At 35.0% G+C, this 21,050-nt stretch overlaps 1 protein-coding gene across 4 annotated transcripts in view; it reads left to right on the forward strand.

The window, feature by feature from the left end:
• Positions 1-21,050, forward strand: part of ntrk3 (neurotrophic receptor tyrosine kinase 3) — a 347,933-nt gene that overhangs the window by 255,652 nt on the left and 71,231 nt on the right. Inside the window, exon 13 of one of the 4 annotated variants that reach the window (XM_012959558.3) lies at positions 18,534-19,249. The exons of the other annotated variants lie outside the window; for them this stretch is intronic. Coding sequence (XP_012815012.1) covers positions 18,534-18,652 — 119 coding nt within the window. The 3' untranslated portion in view covers positions 18,653-19,249. Of the gene's footprint in view, positions 1-18,533; positions 19,250-21,050 lie in introns of those variants that run through there. 4 annotated transcript variants of the gene reach the window in all.

Consider the following 21,050-nt stretch of genomic DNA (forward strand, 5'->3'; position numbering starts at 1 on the left):
GACTCTCTGTGGCCCTTTATGGTTCATATATAAACCATTTATTAATATATCAACCATTTATTAATATCTGATTTTACCCCAAGGCCAGTATCATGGCTGGCTGAGCATCATGTATGTGGTTAAAAGGTGACAGTTCTGCACAGTTTCACCACATGATTTGCCTGTTGGCCCAAGGGCTGAATGTTAAGGTCAGTTTGGTCTGGTCTTTTGGTGGTCAAATCAGGCAAAAGACAATTTCAGTTACCCAGCTGAACAAGCGTATGTTTAAATGTATGGCCAACTTTAGTTGATTTGACCATATCTGCTTTACTTACACAAAATTATGGTAGCTCTTTATATTTTCAGACTGATATTCAATGCACTTGAGCACACACAACATTTTGTATGGTATGGTGGCTTGGATATTCTGTGAAGCGTTTCACTACCTTACTACAGATCTGTAGTAATAGGGAAAATCATTTTTAAATATGAACCAATCATTAAAAAACGGGGGTCCTAAATCAGCCTCAAGGAAGGACGCATTAAAAAATAGTCAGCAAAATTAGGAGGGACAGACATTAACTAGAAGACAGACATTGACTAGGATACACAGCAACCTTAGCAACTTACCTTTGGGAGCTCTGTGCAGTTCTGTACTTTCTCCTCTTTCTTTTCTATTTTTTTTAATTGAATAAAATTTAACTTTAAAAAAGAAAAAAGAATACACAGAACTTAGGACAAAAAACAGCTCAAAGCACAACTCTGATCTTTTTCTTTCACTGAAATTATCAGTAGATTCAAACAGAAAATACAGATTGTGCCACATTGTTACTCAGCAGGATAAAGGCAAAAAATCATTTTTGTTACAAAAAAAGCAGATTTAATCATGCACGTACAATACATCTCTTCTAGAACTAATAGAAATGGACCTATTGGGTAATTTTGCCTAAGTTAAGCTCAAGTTAGACAGAAAATTAGCTTAATAATAAGAACAAAATCAGTTTTGAACAAGCTAGTGCCTTAAAGAGAGTCGATGTATCCCCTTTTCTGAATTCCAGAATGCAATCTCCAATTGTATCTTATTTGTGTAGATACAGATTCAATGTACGGCTGCCTTAAAGGGAATGTGAATTGTAAACTAGAATATCCAATTCCAAAACTGCATTTTATGTGTGGTCAATTGCATCAAAAAAATTAAACACAATTTGGTGTAATGTGGCCAATAAAGATGACTTATGCTGACTTGCACTTATTTGTGTAGAAATTGTTTTATATACATTTACTTGTCCCAGTCATGTATAATTTCACTTCTCGGTATGGATTTACTTGCGTTTTATCTATGAACTTGTATATTTCATATATTCTGTACTCTACATGCCACTGAACATCTTTTTTAAAAAAAAATATTTGCTAAAATTTGTATAGTCTTATAGGACTTGAGGAATAGAATAAAAAATGTGAGGATTCTTAAACTGATTAGAAGTATGGCATTGAGACTTTTCAATGAGTGAGGAAAGATACACTATTTGGGGTGTTGTAATTGCCAAACATTGACAAGGTCTAGTAACCCATAGCAACCAATCAGTTGTTTGCTTTCAAACAGCAGATCAGTAAATGATGCATGCAGATGTAGTAAATGCACTTGTAATTACATAACCATAATGTATTATTTAGTCATTGGGGAGAAGATTCTAAGGTAATTATGTTTCTAATTATTCAAAAGGGACACTTTCCATATTGATAGGTACTTTGAATGCAAAAGCTTAACTTTGGGTACAAAATTGCCAAACCAAAAAGAAGACAGCACACGTTTTTACAGAAAACTATCTTGTAGTTCATTAGAGTTGCAGTTAAGATTTTATTGCTGTTGTAATAACCAGTAATTAATTCATGCCAGATCCATGCATTAATTATCCTTAGCAATAAAGGCCTTTATTAATCAGAGCCTGATAATTTTGAGTTATTATGTTCTTGAGAGAAAAGTTCTTTTATAGAAGAAATATAAAACTGGGTACATTAGTTCCATATCAGGACACCATCAATTTTCATTTGCTTCATCTCAAATTATTTAGAATTTAAGTAAAGGCACAAAGGTTAATGAAGTACTGGTGTTAATGTTCAGCCAACACTGTATTAGATGGTCAGCTTACAATAGTAGTGATCTGAAGTATTTAGTAGATATAAGTCTAAAACAGCAATCCCCAACCTTTCTTACTCATGAGCCACAGTCCAATGTAAAAAGACTTGGAGAGCAACACAAGCATCATACAAGTTCATGGAGGTGCCAAATAAGGGCTAAGATTGGCTATTAGGCAGCCTCTATTCACACTATCAGCTTACAGGATGCTTTATTTGGTAGTACATCTTGTTTTTATTCAACCAAAACTTGCAACCAAGTCAGGAATTCAGGAACTACCTGGTTTGGGGGCACTGAGAGCAACATCCAAGAGCTTGGTGAAGAACATGTTGCTTACGAGTCACTGGTTGGGGATCACTGGTCTAAAACTACTGGACTTGCTGATCAGTCTGGAAAACCTTTCCCCTACCTCAGTGGTAGGAACATATGTAAAACTTATAATGAAAATGCAACCTCCAAAATCCAATCACAATGATTCTACTGTACTTAATCAGACAAGTGTTAGCTGGAACTCTCTGGGGTGTGAAAATACGATCCAGTCACTGGGACAGGTTTTCATTTTATATGACATCATGATTTGATCTGAACATTACAGAAAAGATCAAGAAAATTAGTTGTAAAAGACTTGGCTAATGTTTGGCCTTATTTTGCATGTAGACTTCACCAAGGCCCTGGTTGTTATAGCTAAGGAGGAGGTAGAATCGACAGTTAAAATAGAGCACAAACAAGGATTTTCACATGATAATTAATTAATCAGTTGTTAACGGTCAGGTTTTAATATTATCTTGGTTGACTGTAAAAATAACAGTTTTTTTTGTCAGTTTGTTATCTAAAACATTGTTTTTGACTGTAAGTGGAGAGTGGTGTACTTGTTAAAATCCAACTCAAAACCATTAAACTCAAAAGAAAAACAGTTTTTATATTATAAAGTAAATTCAGTTTTCAAAAAGAGCAGTGTTGCAGAAAATTAACATATCTTAGCAAAAACAGCTTATAGGTGATTAGCTATAAATAAAACTGTAATAATTAATTCTACAGTTTCCCACTAATATGAGATAGGAATATGTATTCTGTATTTAAGTTAATTTACCCTGCAGTTTTCTCAGGGTCACAGGGCTATGCCTGGGTTATAAAGTGTAGTCATTCTGGGCAATTTATGTGATATACAATATAACTGCATATACTGTAAGCCTAAGCCTATGCACTGTATCTAAAAGTTAATCTAGTATTATATATAGTAATAAAAAATTAATAAAAAAATAATGTGAAAGCTACATTTCCTTAAAAATGGGTGCCCAGAACCAAAAGAATGTAATACATACAATGAAATTGGTCCGCGCTCGAAATATCCATGTTTCTCATATTTGGAGTGCAGACCATTTTCATTGTGTGTATATATATATATATATATATTTTTTTTTTTTTTAGAATGTAGTAGAAAAGGTACAAATGCAACCAATAATAATATGTTTACAGCATTGTCTAGCTAGTTTTTTACTTTACCTAAAAATTGGAGAAACTGCTGAAAAATTTGTGAAATTTCACCAAGATGCAAAGCAAAATTACAGCACCACGGCAACTGGATAGCTCCTTAGATAAATAATGAGGGGGGGGGGGGGGGGGCTATGGTAGGCTCTGATCTCATTGGTTTATGTAATGACTGAATACATGGTAACATTCTAAAGCTGACTTGGTAACATTTTTGCCATGGTTTTTGCTGCAAAATTGAACAGGGCAAAAAGTTTGCTCATCTCTAGCAAGCACCATCACTGCATCAGTTACATGCAAAATGATGCACTTTATCAGTGTATAAGTATATTTGTACATATGTTTAACAAGCTGAATCTCTGACAAGCTGGACCAGCACTGCGATGCCCTCTTTGTAGGCTACATTGGTTGCATTTGTGTAAAATTTCTGTGCAATGACATATCATACGTCCAAGGGTATACTCTGTATCTTCAATATATTGATGGTATACTCTGTATCTTCAATATATTGATAAATAAACAGACAACCAGAACATAGAATGAAATATCAGTACAGAGACCGTAGCACCTATCATCTACTGTCCCTCAGTATGGTATCATTGTACAGGAACACTGCAAATAACTCATTGATATTTTACATAGTGAAATCAATAACGTGACATACTTTGCCATTTGATAGAGAACTTAGAAATGAGATATATCCTCTTACACTCATTCTGTTTATACTGCACAACACAGGAGCTGAACACAGTTTACCTTTTTACATCAAGTTAATAGGGCTGCAACAATTTAAATTCTACCTAAATAAATCTAAATAGCCTCTGAGAATACAACAACTGTTATTGTGTGTTTTTGTCCATCCTCAGTAGACTTTCCATGTTAAGAAGTAAGAGATGCCTTCCCTTTTGTGTGATAAAACAGCTGCTGAGGCCGGCTGCTTCCAGAACCATTTCCCCCTGCGAATTTAAGCGTGGGTTGTAGAAAAATGCCATTTCCTGCCTTAAGTAAAAAGAAATCAATTAAAATCTTGTTTAAGTAATGTTGGGTAAACTGTGGTAAATTGTTGTCTAAAACAAATTGAACAACCAAAAGAGAGAGCAATGATACTCAACTTTCTGTCTACTTAATGGTTTGGTGGTTAGGTTTAAATAAATCATTCATGTGAAAACCTTTTATACAAAGTGAGGATTGGTGACTGCATATGTGGATCTGTAACGATTTATCTGTCAAGGGTTTTATACATCCTTTGCATTACCGTACAAAAACATCCTTTTATGATTGATAGTTCTGCAACCTTGTGCCTATAGAGAAGATAATCGTCATGCTAAAGGGCAGAATGTGGAGTGAAACTTCAATAAAAGCTATCACCTAGCTCAAAAACGAAAATAACGAGAAATAAAATGCATAGGGGAAACAATAGAACGTCGTGACTTTCTCCATTTGGTTTGTTTTTCTAAGACTGTAAACATAATTACTGCTTATTTTGTATTCTGGCTCCTTAAGTTTGACAAAAGTGTGGGTAGTGTTCCTCAGTCTGTGTTTTTCTGACTGGATTTGGCCTTTTGCTAAGTGACATACATAATACTATATTTATAATCATTTTGTTGTTTTGCATATCTGTACAAAGTATTTATGGCTTCCATATTTAATCCTTTCCCTAAGAAAATTGGTGCAGATACTGGTCAAAATAGGTGGAAATTGTCGCAGGAGCGCAGGGACTTGGAAGTGAGATTTTTCCAACAAAGGTGCAAAATATATTGCAGTGTAAAGGGTACAATGCACAAAGCCAAATGCAAAGCTTGAAGAATATGTGTGGTTAGAAAACTCTTGTGGTCGTTTTGGCTGCTTAGGTGTATTTTAGCAGGCAGGTACCAATATTTTTTTAGGGGATCTCTAGCTATGACACTGCATGTCCTTTATTCACTGCATGTTCCTTAAGATATATTTTTACATTGTTTCTATGTAAAAAAAAAATTGTAATATAAAAAAAGCACTGCTTTCAGATGCCACTTTTTTGTTCAAAAGCAATTTGTCATAATGTTTTGAAACAGAAATTTATATACACTATACACAATGAAATCGCACAATCCAACCTTTTACACCGTTGGATTAGCCGCCTTGATGTCTGTGATATGCTCATGAATTTTAGATTTTTTTTCCAACAAACCCCCATCTGTTAAAACTGCATTGGATTAGCTTTGCAATCTTCTACATCACATCATAAGGCAACAGGGAAAGGGACATGTGAGAATATAAAGGTCACATCTAAAAAAGCCAATGTTGCTACAAGATAAGAGAAACGTTATTACTTCTGTCCTGCACCAGATGGAAAGGAAAAAATATTTTGCATGAAGCAATTGAAAGTCTGACAAGTTTTGTATCTGTGCAGCCCAAGTTGAGCCCTTGTAAATAGCTTTTATTGATCTCTAATTTTGGTTCTGAAACACTATAATTAAAGTCAAACATCATTATTCAGAGAATGCATTGACGCATACAGTGTAAAAACTGCCCTTGACTTAAGATTTTCCCCTATAGATTGTTTCTAAGGATAAGAATGCTTCAGCAGCATCACAATTTAAAAAGGATTTCTACCCAAAACATTGTTGCATAATAAAAAAATATAATTCGAAGGAACTATCCAAAATATATTCATGAAACATTCTCAGTTTTTTTTACAGTTATTTGGAAGTGTAATTACTATTGAGAGCAATATCTCCTTGGTTGCTCCTAAAATTATGTAGCAAAAATCAACTCATTAATAAGGAGGATATGAATTCTGGTCCATTATGAGAAACAGAAAAGTGAAAGGGTTATACAAATATTGTTTCAATAGCAAGAATAATTGTAATTAATTTTACAACCTTTAAAAATGTTTAATGTATATTGGAAAATTGTATAGAATTACATTTTCTAATAATGCAAAAAAGCTGCTTTTGGGTGGGCAACAACCAATAAAAATGGGTCACTAGTAACAATCAAGGAATCACCTTCTTCAGCTGTGCTTTATTTGAATTAGGAATTCCAACTCACCTTGTGTACATTTATATGTGTACAAAAAGTTGCCTCATTATGGTAATACATACATGTAGAATATGTGATTACTAGATTGATATACTAATGTCAGTTCAAAAATGTGTTACTTAGGTGGGCATTTACTAATAGTGATGAGCGAATCTGTGCTGTTTCACATCAACGTGAAATTCGCAAAACAACAAGACAATTTGCAAAACGGCAAGAAATATCATGTCTTTTTTGTCGCCTGCATCTTTTTTTCGTCACCCATGTCTTTTTTTTTTTTTCGTCAGCCGCGTCTTTTTTTTATGCGACTGTGTCTATTTTGACGCACAACAAATTTTTCTGCTGCTAATTTTCGCAAAACTTTCACTAAACAATTCACCAATGGCGAAATGTGGAAATTTGCTGCAAATCCATGCCTGTTAAAAAAATTCACTCATCACTATATACTAACATTCAATTTTTTGGGTTTGGGATTTTTTTAAAACCAAAATATGATTTTGTCGCAGAAAGAAACATATTTTGTATGATTTATTATGCAACAAAACCGCGACAATGATATGATATACAGTATAGCAACTTTGGATACTGAACATCAATTACTATCCCAACCACCCCTAACAAATTACATAGTGTCACAAATATATCACACAAAGCTACATTATGATTTCCTTTGAGATGTTAAGATGCAATTTTTACTCATTTCACAAAATGTTCACACTATAAGGAGAAACCCCATGTGGATACAACATAAAGATCTATGATGGGTAAAGCAGACTTTTTATATTTCTCTGGGAAAAAATATTGGGAAACATCAAGATCATATTTGGAGTAAACAAATACAAGTTAAATATATTTCACAAATGGGACATCCAGGTTATAATTACTGTAAGTGCACTTTAGCTTCGTGCCAGTGGTATGTAACAGACACCCTGCTAATAATGTAATGTGTGTGAAATGGCAATAACACCATACATTTTATTATATACAGAATGTCTAGGGGTAGTAGTAAATTATTGTATGTATGTACATTATACAATCTTGTCCACCGATGGCTAAAAGCAGTTTATTTCTATGTTAGCAATGGGACATCCAATTATATGTATAAGGTTTTAAAGCTTTTAGAATGATAGCACCTCTCCAGTCTTAGAACTAAGTGTATGTACTGTACCATTATAAATAAGTTACCATTTTTCAAACTTTTACATTTGAGTATTTAACATAATAAATCCAGAGTTTCAGAAACTGTTATTCAGATTTCTAAGTTTTAAAAACTTGAATTTGAACTCTGATAAATCTTTCCCTAAGGATGCACACAAATTGTCCTTCTAAAATGTATTTTCATGCATGGTCAAATTCTGGTAAGGTAAAGGCATAAAGATACATTGCTGCCAGAAAGGTATAGAATCTGTTTAAAATTACAGGTATATTTAGGTATATTCTAAAGTGGAACCACCTGGCATCTGGAGTCTTGTCTTATAAAAAGCACAAGCCATTGCAGAAGCTATTTTAAAACAGAATTACTGCATGACTTTTTCTAATGTAGTTGTGGATCCATAATAAATGAAACCTATTCTCTAGTGCAGTGATCCCCAACCAATGTTGCTCCCCAATCCCTTGGATGTTGCTCTCAGTGCCCCCAAACCAGGTAGTTATTTTTCAATTCCTGCCTTGGTGGCAAGTTTTGGTTGAAAAAATCAGTGATTCCCAACCAGTGGCTCATAAGCAATTTGTTGCTCAACAACCCTTTGGATGTTGCTCCCAGTTTCCTCAAAGCAGGTGCTCATTTTTTAATTTCTTAGGAGGCAAGTTTTGGTTGCATAAAAACGAAGTATAATGTCAAAAATATTGCTCTTATTGGCAACATCAGTAACCATTTTCATGCTTGTGTTGCTCCCTGACACTTTTTCCATTTGAATGTTTACGGGTCTTAAAGGTCTAAAATAAATAGTTTTGCCTCCAATAATGATTAATTATATCTTAGTACTGTGTTATTATTACAGAGAAAAGGGAAATCATCAAAACGTGATTAAAATGGAGTCTGTGGGAGAGGATGTTCTCATAATTTTGGGCTTCTGGATAACGGGTTTCTGGATAATTGAATTCCATACGTTTACAGTATTTTTTATGAAAACTGGATATATAAAAACATATTTATAAAAAGCAAAAGGGATTTATTAGACCAGTCTTTTAGAAATCTGAATATGTTTAATCAACTTAACTTATTTCCTTATGCATTGCTAGTATTGCATTGCAAATTTCTGATAATACTGCAATAAGCCACTTAGATCAGGTTAAATTTGTTAGTGAATCAAAGCATAAGGGACTGATTTATCAAAGTCCGAATTTCGAAAAAAAGTACGCTTAAGAAAAAATTGTATCAAATACGAAAATTTTGGATCGTATCATGGTCATATGAAAATATTGTGGTACGATCAGAAAGTTCCGAAATTTTTGTATCCGAACGATCATAAAAGGTGCGAAAAACTTTCTGACTTTGAACCTTCTGTGCATGATTTTGGAAGCCTCCCATAGGAATCAATGGCACTCTGCAGCTCCAACCCGGCCCAAGGAAAGTCTCCCATAGGGCTCAATGGCACTCTGCAGCTCCAACCTGGCCCAAGGAAAGTCTCCCATAGGGCTCAATGGCACTCTGCAGCTCCAACCTGGCCCAAGGAAAGTCTCCCATAGGGCTCAATGGCACTCTGCAGCTCCAACCCGGCCCAAGGATAGTCTCCCATAGGGCTCAATGGCACTCTGCAGCTCCAACCCGGCCCAAGGATAGTCTCCCATAGGGCTCAATGGCACTCTGCTGCTCCAACCTGGCCCAAGGAAAGTCTCCCACAGGGCTCAATGGCACTCTGCAGCTCCAACCTGGCCCAAGGAAAGTCTCCCATAGGGCTCAATGGCACTCTGCAGCTCCAACCTGGCCCAAGGAAAGTCTCCCATAGGGCTCAATGGCACTCTGCAGCTCCAACCTGGCCCAAGGAAAGTCTCCCATAGGGCTCAATGGCACTCTGCAGCTCCAACCTGGCCCAAGGAAAGTCTCCCATAGGGCTCAATGGCACTCTGCAGCTCCAACCTGGCCCAAGGAAAGTCTCCCATAGGGCTCAATGGCACTCTGCAGCTCCAACCCGGCCCAAGGAAAGTCTCCCATAGGGCTCAATGGCACTCTGCAGCTCCAACCTGACCCAAGGAAAGTCTCCCATAGGGCTCAATGGCACTCTGCAGCTCCAACCTGGCCCAAGGAAAGTCTTCCATAGGGCTCAATGGCACTCTGCTGCTCCAACCTGGCCCAAGGAAAGTCTCCCATAGGGCTCAATGGCACTCTGCAGCTCCAACCTGGCCCAAGGAAAGCCTCCCATAGGACTCAATGGCACTCTGCAGCTCCAACCTGGCCCAAGGAAAGTCTCCCATAGGGCTCAATGGCACTCTGCAGCTCCAACCTGGCCCAAGGAAAGTCTCCCATAGGGCTCAATGGCACTCTGCAGCTCCAACCTGGCCCAAGGAAAGTCTCCCATAGGGCTCAATGGCACTCTGCAGCTCCAACCTGGCCAAAGGAAAGTCACAATACTGAGCTTGAAAGAATCTGAAACTTTCGTACTCGTTGCAACGTTTTTGTCAGACAAATTGTTGCAAAGTACAAAATACATACAGTTCTAAAAGTCAGAAAAAATACGATTTATTTTTCCATTCAGACTAATTTGCACTTTGATAAATGTGCCCCTTAGTGTGTTGGTTGTAGCTAGACAAAAGGGCAATGAAATACATCAAATAAGCATATTAATCATTATAATATTGAATTCTTATTTTTGTTTTCTTTTTATGAACTATGGCTAACACTGTACAACACTTTGCTACTAGTGGTGGGGGTTGTGTCACTTCCAAAGAGCATGTTTAAAACAGTGCTTGCATCCGATTCTCCTTCTGACATGACTCGCTGTGGGAACCCTGGAGCCAATGCCAGGTCCAGATAAGCAATAGCTCCAGGCTTTCCCAGCATCAGTAAGAGCTGTTGCACACCATTCATCAGAAGAGACAGGATGAACACACTGGCAAACGTGGGAGTGCAGGAGGAGTATGCAAGTACCTTAATAATATACATCAATGTGTGCTATCCTTTGTTTCTATTTTACCTATAATTGAACCCTAAATTCAATTTATGGTAGTGGAAAGATCCCAAGAGTAATAATCGTAGACTTGTAGACAGTACCTTACTCCTTATAAAAAATATCTACAGTATATGTAACTGAGCACATTTAACATAAATACAAACATTACACAAGTCTCTAACCCAGGGGGACCCAGAGTTTGTCACCCTGTGATCTACTCTTCCCACCTGGCCTCCATCATGAGATCTACTTTAATAAAAATAGTTGATGTTTAATTCCTAAATACACATAGAAATATATATATAAATATAGTGTCAAATTCACAGTTAATGCTCACAAAACATTATAAAAGAGTCAACACAGCAGTATGGCTTCAGTCAAAAGCTCTGTTATGTTGGGGCACAAAGGAAGTGTTAAGATGGCAGTGATCTACTGGTAGACCGCGATCTACCTCTTGGGCACCCCTGCTCTAACCCTTCTCCCAACCTGCAAATAATTAAATCATAATTTTTAAGTATGAAAAGTATATAAGAACAGTCCATAGTATCTCCTCAATATAGATGTATTGCACAAATTCCAGTTTTGTAAAGCATAAATTTTCCTCTTAGTCTTTGTAAATGTTTTAATCACAGATTTATGTGTTATTGCTTTCAGTGTCAATCTAGTGGATTTCTGAGAGTCAGCACAAGTACTCAATTTAAATTTAATGAATTTAATCTTATACGTTATTATGAATATTTTGTTTTCTCTGCCTTATACGTAACCATTCCATTTATACACAAAAAAAGCCTTCTTAGTTTTTGTTTTACCCTACAAATTATATGCAGCCATTAAACTGCTTCTGAATATAATAAAAGCAATTATTTTTCAATGCAGAGTAGTACCTTTTATGCTCTTCCTTTTATATGTATTATGGGAATGAAAAAAGGTTAATAAGACTTTGTATCCAAATGCTCAAAATGCCTAGGATCAACCAGGATGAAACAGGCTTTCTCTTATAGCAGCAATCACCAGCCAGTTTCTGTAGCTATTTTATTGTGGACATAACTTTTCTACTCTAATAATCAGTTGTGCGATATAGCCGGGAGAAGAGAATTGGAACAGACATTCAGAAGATAAAACTGTCTGAAACCAAAGTCCTTCAAAACTACCATCATAAACTCCATTACAATACGCTTGTACTGCTACCAATGTTTTATTTTGCTTTGGACTATGCACCGCTTGTCCTGCCATTATTTCAGATTAGTTACATTGCAAAGAAATAGCATAGAGTATTATATGTACCTCCGGTATTGGAGATATAGTAGCCATTTAATTTGTTTAACATGAAAATTTAGCATCTATCATTCTTTTGTAACAATAGGAAAACATAACAGCTCTATAAACCAATGCATGTAACCCTGACAAAAGGATCAACCTGTTTTGTTCATTAAAAAAAATCTTCCCTAGAATGTCTTTATTTTACAGTATATCATCAGTTACCATTGCACGCTTTCTATTTATCCAATTCCTTGAGTGAATGTCGATTTTGAAGTGTGATGTACAGGTATGGGATCCTTTATCCGGAAACCCATTATCCAGAAAGTTCCGAATTACAGAAAGACCCTCTCCCATAAACTCCATTATAAGCAAATAATTCTAAATTATTTCCTGTTCCTCTGTAATAAAAAAACAGTACCTTGTACTTGATCCCAACTAAGATATAATTACCCCTTATTGGGGGCAAAACAATCCTATTGGGTTTATTTAATGTTTATATGATTTTTAGTAGAGTTAAGGTATGGAGATCCAAATTACGGAAATATCCCTTATCCAGAAAACCCCAGGTCCTGAGCATTCTGGATAACAGGTCCCATACCTGTACTATAGTTTAATTTAAATTATCTGTTGTAGACATCTTTGCATTATCATCAGGATCTTTCAAAAACTGGCAATGTGTTCTGTTCTGTAAGTATAAAATCTTACTCTATTGGAGTCAAAACTTCATAAGAGATTAGTAAACAAACAATTATATGTCACTTCTAGTTGAGTGAGGGAAAAGAATGAGTGGGGGAAAAAAACAAAGTTAACTTTATTGAAAAAATATTTGTACAATGCAATTGTATAATGTTCCTTGCAATTTTTTTAAAATCAGTTTTAAAGCTTTGATTTCAAGGAAAGCGAACCCTTTTACTGATATAGCAGCACTATATTGTTCAGTCCTGTGCCTTACAGTAATAAGCTAAAATGTATGAAGATGATAGAGATAAATAACCAATACTAACCCAGTCAGATTAGACTATATTTCATTGCTACTAATTTATAGGCATGTTATCTTGTTCAAAAGGGCTAATCAGACTTCCCAATAGAATCCCAACAGCACAAGTTGAATGATAGCATTCATTTTCTTTTGGATACATTTTTTGCTGGTATAATTAATTAGAAGTGCACTGCCATGTGTTTGGCAAGATTCAATTAAAAATCAAAGAATTCAAATACAAATTTAATTATGTATTGATTGACAATGGTGATTATAAATGGCAAATACAGAAGAGGATGTTTTTGAAGGGCCACTTAAGTACCATCCATATCACATTCATAGTGATTTTAATTTTGCGAGGCTATCAGCTTTCATGTGATTTATGCAGATGCTGACAACTTATTGTCCAGTATCCAACCACCATGCCTAGGCAATGTGCAAGCTCAACAGAAAAGGGCAGCTCAACAGCAGGACTCCCCCAGTCAGTGCTTCCTGTATTTTGCACATGCCCACACTTGAAAAGCACCATATTATTGCAACACATGGGCTTTAATGAGCATGTATCGGAGTAAAGTAGATAGTGGGGCACATTTACAAAGGCACGAACGCTCAGAGTGTATTTTCTGCGAATTTTTCAGGCGTCCGCACAATTTTGTTGTACGCCGCACAACTTTTTCGTATGCTTGCACGAAAAAATCGGAAAAGGTTTTACCGATGTTAACAATTGTACGGTACGAAAATTTCGTGACTAATACGATTTTTTCGTAAGCATTTTCGTGATATTTGTGATCTTCAGAAATTTTCGTTTCCTATCCGAATTTTTCCCATTCAAGATTAGAACTCATGATTTGATAAATCTGCCCCTAAGGGGCACATTTACTAACCCACGAACGGGCCGAATGCGTCCGATTGCGTTTTTTTTCGTAATGATCGGTAATTTTTGCGATTTTTTCGGCGTCTTTACGATTTTTGAGTAAAAGCGCGATTTTTTCGGCGTCTTTACGATTTTTGCGTAAAAACGCGAGTTTTTCGTAGCGGTAAAACTTGCGCGAAATGTTGCGCCTTTTAAGTTTTAACGCTACGAAAAAGGCGCGACTTTGCGCGCAAGTGTTAACGCTACAAAAAAATCGCGACTTTGCGCAACTTTCGTAGAGACGCCGAAAAACTCACGTTTTTACGCAAAAATCGTAAAGACGCCGAAAAACTCGCGTTTTTACGCAAAAATCGTAAAGACGCCAAAAAAATCGCAAAAAAATACGAAAAAGTCGCAAAATGTTCGTTTCCAAACGGAATTTTTCCAATTCGGATTCGAAATCGTGTCTTAGTAAATCAGCCCCTAAGTGTCTTAGTGTTTATAATTTTTAATTCATTTCAAAGCATTTTGTGATAAGTGGATATTTAGCAGGAGCAAGAGCCATTTCATACTATTTTGAACTTTAAAACCCTAACATACATACAGCCTGGAGGTTAAACTGTAGTTCATTAAAGAGCAAGCAATGACAATTATTATTTATACATAATGTACTGTTACCTTGTGATGGTGAAAATATTGTGTTTACTTCACATGCACTACTGCAGATTATTTAAATTCATCTTAATAGCATCATATAAGTATAGATTTTTTTTTAACTATTTGGGTTTCATGTTTATTTTGGAAAATGCCATGCCAAATGTCTTTTACATTTGACAGTAGCTCATAAGTAAGGTTGGGGACCCCTGCTCTAGAACATGTTCACATGTGATCCCCTAACAAACCTTCAAATAGCTTGCCCACAACAAATGTCAGACTTATAATAATTTAATTACCAGGTGGATAGCAAAATCTATTTTTAAATACTTGAACTGTATAAGTTTCTCTCCACTCTATTGGCACCATACCAGATAAAAGGGAGTCTGAGAAAATCAGAAAAAGTGGCCTGGCTAAAACCAAACTAAGCTTTTTATGTATCCACAGGATGTATCCCATCAGGCCTTGGGCCCTTGTTTACATTTATTATACTATATCCTATGTCACCCATTGACACCTTGAGCTAAACCATTTACTTTCAGACTAGGCCCCGTAGCTTTAAATTCAACTATACACAAAAAAATAACTCATTAAGCACATTTGTTTTTTCAGAGTTACCTAAAACCAAAAAATGTCCATCCATTAGTGAAGTCACACTTCTATTCTTTTTTTTTAACTATGGGTATATTTAAAATATATTATGGTATTAGTCTTTTCATTTGAAACAATCATTTCCTCATTTTCTATTTTTACCTCCTTTATTGCTGCTTTGCAACACTTGCTGTAATTAAATTAGATTAAAAGTTCTTAAAAGAAGCTCCTATTCCTATTACCACTTGGGGGGTAATGGTTTTACATTTTTTCCTAAGTGAATACATTTAAAACAGTAAGGGTAAAATATAATTTTACAACTATTACAACAACCATTTTAATACAAAAACTGCATAAGAACATTACCGAACCATGTTTTATGGAAGGACATGTTATTGATTAAATAGGAGCAAAATAGCACCATAGTTAGCGGGACCTGTTGTGATGCACATAGTATTAACTGTATACTATATAGCAGAGACCATATTAAGCAGGAACTGAAGTTATACAAATACTATTAATGTGCTAAATAGCAGAGGTATAGCTCCACTGTACTTAAAAGCTGCAGTGAAGCATTATTATACTAAATAGCAACAATATAAGTAACACACAGCATTATTATGCTGAATAGCAACAATATAAGTAACACACAGCATTATTATTCTGAATAGCAGGGATATAACACCATGATAATTACAAGCTGCAGTGATGAACAGCATCAATTTCTTAAAAAGCAGAGGTATAGCTTAAAAATAATTAGATGCCTCAATCATGCACATCAAATTAATATACTGAATATGTATAATATAGCACGATAGTAATTTGGGCTGAAACTATAGTTATACAATATAAATTCAATGAATATGAGTAACATTCTGAATAACTACACACCTTTATAAATGCTTTGCCCTTAGAATAGTGCAGCTGCAACTATGCACTGCTTTGCCCAGCAAAATGGAATTTATAATGCAGCTAAAGTTGTTCACATGTAGAGTTCCTAGTTGATCAGTATGCAGTCTTTCTGACTGCTTGCATATTAAACAGAAGTATGAAGGCTGGTTTTGAAGAAAGTTTTATGCAATAAAGTCTTTAAATCACCACTCTCAAGAAAAATGCTGGTCTTGCAGGAAACATTTGCTAAGAAGGGTAAATTATATTAGAATAAGGAAAATCAAGGTCACTATCTGCAGTGAATTTGTTTGTTCTGCATATATTTGGGTTTCTCCTATGGTTCAATAATATATCGGCTGTTTAATTGGCTTCTGATTAAATCAACTTTTGTCTGTGTTGGTAGAGATAATATATTGTAAGCTTCACTGGCTCATGTAAATGATAAGTAAACACTGTAAAGTTCAGAGTAACATATTGGTATATTAATAATAATAATAATAATAATATAATAATAATTAGTTTCACAAGTAGACTATTTTATTGATGTTATTTATTTTAAATTGCAATAATTTGCAGTGACCTAGATAAAGACCTGGGCATCCATTTAGTAAAGTGTTTTAAAATTAGTTGCACATTTTATAGACAAAATTAACGTCAAATATGTTAACGCCAGTTTACTAAATGGTTATCACATTCGCCAGAAAGTTCGCTACCTATGTAGTTACGTTAAACTGTTTTTTCGCCTGAAAATTCTCAAGGGGACAGGAAATATCCCATAGCACACTATTTTTTTTTACCCATCATTCTTTCTTGTTTCTGTAGCCATTGCTGACATGAATAAGAGACAGAAAAAATATTGTATATGTTATTTTATATATTATATATATATAGAGCGAGAGTGTAAGCCGAATCAATCAAGTTTATAAAGTTTTATGAAGTTCTTTGTTTTTTATTTCTATTTTATTGACAGGGTGTAAAGTTCAATAAAGTTGATCAAGTTTTGAAGAAGCATATCTGCCTATATATTTGCCATTAAAAATTGCCATAATAAACGCCATAAAACAAGAATATTTTATAGCAGAAATATTTGCAAGCTTATTTTTCGCCAGAAAATTCTCAACTCGCTAAAATTTACATCAACGTAAATTGGTACATTTGCATAGTTAACACAGATGATCACCGTTCCTCAAAACACACATTCTAAACAGAGGTGGGCCAGGGCAGCCAGACACCCTAGGCAACCTGGCCCCCTACACTGCCCCTCCACCTGTGCAAGTGTGTGTATGTGTACTGACATTGGAACTAGTGGGGTGAATGTTGTGACCAGTGATGAGCGAATCTGTCCCGTTTCAGTTCGCCAAAAAATTGACGCCAGCACAACTTTTGTTTACTCTGTCAAAAATGGCAAAATGTGGAAATTCGCTACGAATCCATGCCTGGTGAAAAAATTCGCTCATCACTACCCCAGCCTAGGGGTAGGCAAAAGAGGGACCTACCTATCACCACCCCACCGTTGCACCCTAGGCAGCTGCCTCTTTTTCCTACCTCTAGTTCCAGCCCTGGTTCCAAATCACTGAAATACTATCAATAATTTCCTTTCTTCTCCTTTTTTGTTTTTTGTTACGAATTATTATTGAATACACCTGCTGCACCGCCTCAATTATTGAAAAAATTAAAGAAGGCACATGTATATATTAGCAAGATTACAAATTGTAAGTGTATTGTAGGAAAGAATAACAAATAACATGAGTTATAGGACCCTTTTAAAACATTTGAAATGTTTGCTACCCAATTTTTATTTGTTTGTAGCAGCAATACTGCTTCCCCAGTCATACTGCAGGGAAAACAAACACATAGAAAATATTTGTATGCACCCCTATACTAATTAAAATGTCCGGTTTGTTTTATGTATGCTTGCAAAATGATGTGATGTTACTGCATGGTTCCACTTTGCATGAACAGTGTGCTCAATCCTTTTTTCTCCTATTAACACTTAATTTAAAAAAAACACAAAAAAATAAAAAATACAAAGGCAAAATAATTTTTTCAAAATATATTGAATGTTACATTTATGCCATGTTTTTTTAATCTATATATATTAAAATGTATAGAAAAAATATTTATAAAATATATAATTATTAATATTTGAACACTTATACTCATTTTTTCTTCTTTGATTCTTGTTTTTTTTTTCTTTTTTTGTAACATTTTTTTTTCTTTAATAATCTGCTGCCCTTCATCCACTTGAGATAACAAGCAATAAAACATTTTCAATAGAAGGTAGCAGGAAATTGAGCTATCTTTCTTCTTTTTCTTTTTTTTTTTTTCTTTAATTTCTTTACAAATAAGAAATTCCAGTTTAGCAGCAAAGTCAGTTTTTGCATGTTTACAGTGCTAAACAAAATCAATTGCTTCTCGTGTATCTTTTGCATTGACTGAATTATTGTTTTCAAATATTTACCTTAACGTATCATTTTGTTAAATCAATATTAATTTGCTTTTTTTTAAAGAAAAATATTTTCTATTTTTGTTTTTCTTTTCTTTATTTTGGCTATGTTTCTTCTTTTTTTATAGGTTTCAGAGAATATATGTTGAACACAATAAGCCTTCCCGGACATCCCAAACCACTTAACCAAGGCATTTATGTACACGACGTCGGTGTTTATTTCAGCAAAGGACGCCACGTCTTTTAAGCTTCTAATGTTCCCTGTTTTAGTGCCAAATTAGGCTGTTCTCTCGAAATATGAAGAGAGACACAGAACTCTTTTGGACCAAGGTTGCTTTGACAAGACTCAGTTGTAAACTTGCTATAGAACAGAAATGTCCTTCTGTCACAAGTTAAGATTTGCTCTAAATCAAGTAGCTACTGCCTTTAATGTACCCACAAATGGCACATCAACAGCAGCAGAAGCAACAAACTTATCTAAAAAAGGCAACAGACTCAAAATGTGCAATCCTAAAAACCAACAAAAAAAAAAAAGCTAGTTGTATTTGTTAAACAGACATTATAGTTGTGTTATCCCTGTTTGGAATTTGTGTTTGATTTCTCTTTGTGAACCTGTGACTTCACATCACATATCAATGATGCCATCACCTTTTTCCATGGCATTCTAAAGAGATGTCATAATGCAGGGATTTATAAGGCTTGCAAAGTCAGCAAACAGCGAAGACTGGCAAGAAAAATCATCCTAGCTTCTGGAGATATAAGTTCAAGAAGAAAAAGATATGAATATTACTTTTTTTAATAGGAGAACTTGTAATTATTTTTCAATGAAATGTTTTACAAATCCTTTGTGCGTCCACATTTCTTTCATTTTCTATTTTTTTTTTTGTTAAGGGTCCTGTCCAGTCAAAGACACTATAGTTTATGTGGAAATGGGTGCATACGTTAAAAATGAACAAAAAATAGATTTGAGAAAAAAAACATCAAATACAATACGACAACATATCACTCATGATGAATGATTGATGTTAGCTAAAAGGAACACCAAAAGTTGAAAAAGTAATTAAAATGTAATGTACTATTGCACTGGTCTTTTAAAACTGGTGTGTTTGCTACAGAAACGCTACTATAGTTTATATAAACAAAGCTGCTGTGTAGCAATGGGGCAGCCATTCAAGCTGGAAAAAAGGAGAAAAGGCACAGGTTGCATAGCAGATAACAGATAAGCTCTGTAGAATATAATGGTGTTTTATCTGTTATCTGCTAAGAAACCTGCGCCTTTTCTCCTTTGAATGGCTGCCCCTGTGGCTACGCAGGAGCTTTGTTTATATAAACTGTAGTAGTCTTTCTGGGGGGAACTCATCAGTTGTACCAGTGCAGGGCAGAATTATATTATATAGTAATGACTTTTATATTCTTTCATTTTTTGGTGTTACTGTTCCTTTAAAAATATAATTCCTGTATACAAATATATTTTACATTTAATATCTATAATTAGAATATTTTGAATCAAATTGGTCCAAATGTCAGGCACATTTAGCATACTTGTTACACGCAGTGGCCATTAGTCATAGTAATTCAATTAAGGGTGACACCTAGGGGCTGATTTACTAACCCACGAATCCGACCCGAATTGGAAAAGTTCCGACTTGAAAACGAACATTTTGCGACTTTTTCGTATGTTTTGCGATTTTTTCGGATTCTTTACGAATTTTTCGTTACCAATACGATTTTTGCGTAAAAACACGAGTTTTTCGTATCCATTACGAAAGTTGCGTAAAAAGTTGCGCATTTTTCGTAGCGTTAAAACCTACGCGAAAAGTTGCGCATTTTTCGTAGCGTTAAAACTTACGCGAAAAGTTGCGCATTTTTCGCGTAAGTTTTAACGCTACGAAAAATGCGCAACTTTTTACGCAACTTTCGTAATGGATACGAAAACTCGCGTTTTTACGCAAAAATCGTATTGGTAACGAAAAATTCGTAAAGAATCCGAAAAAATCGCAAAACATACGAAAAAATCGCAAAATACCGATCATTACGAAAAAAACGCAATCGGACTCCATTCGACCCGTTCGTGGGTAAGTAAATCAGCCCTCTATACTCATTCTATTTCTTACAAATATGACAAGTAAGCTATATGACATTAAAGCTGCCTTCCCTCTATGGTTTATGGCTATGACACATTTGTCTAAGTAGAGGTGGTTTAAAAAGTTCTATGTGCCAAAGCCCCTAGGCAACAGTGTGATATTGGTTGAACCTGTCCATTGTGTTTATTTGTGTGTGTGCAATGACAACAATAATCTGAGAATTATCCAGTACATATCATAATTCAGTACATATCGTATTTTAATGATCAGCAGAAACTCTTAATTGCCTTTTTTAACGATGTAGTTACACATTTTCTTCTATTTTGAACACATGACTTAAATACTGTATATGTTTAGAAAGTTAATTCTGTTATGCACTCCTTCTCCAACAAATGTTGATACAATTCAAACCATTCTTATTTAAGATATATTAGACCATGACAATTTAGATATGCTGTTGAGTAATTTTTGTGAAATAAATATATATTTTTAAATATATATTTTTTCAAAATGAAGCTGCAAATATTTTCTCAAAATGAACATCCAGAAGAAAAAAATGCA

The sequence above is a fragment of the Xenopus tropicalis genome, chromosome 3, assembly GCF_000004195.4.
Source record: "Xenopus tropicalis strain Nigerian chromosome 3, UCB_Xtro_10.0, whole genome shotgun sequence".
NCBI classification, from domain to species: Eukaryota; Metazoa; Chordata; class Amphibia; order Anura; family Pipidae; genus Xenopus; species Xenopus tropicalis.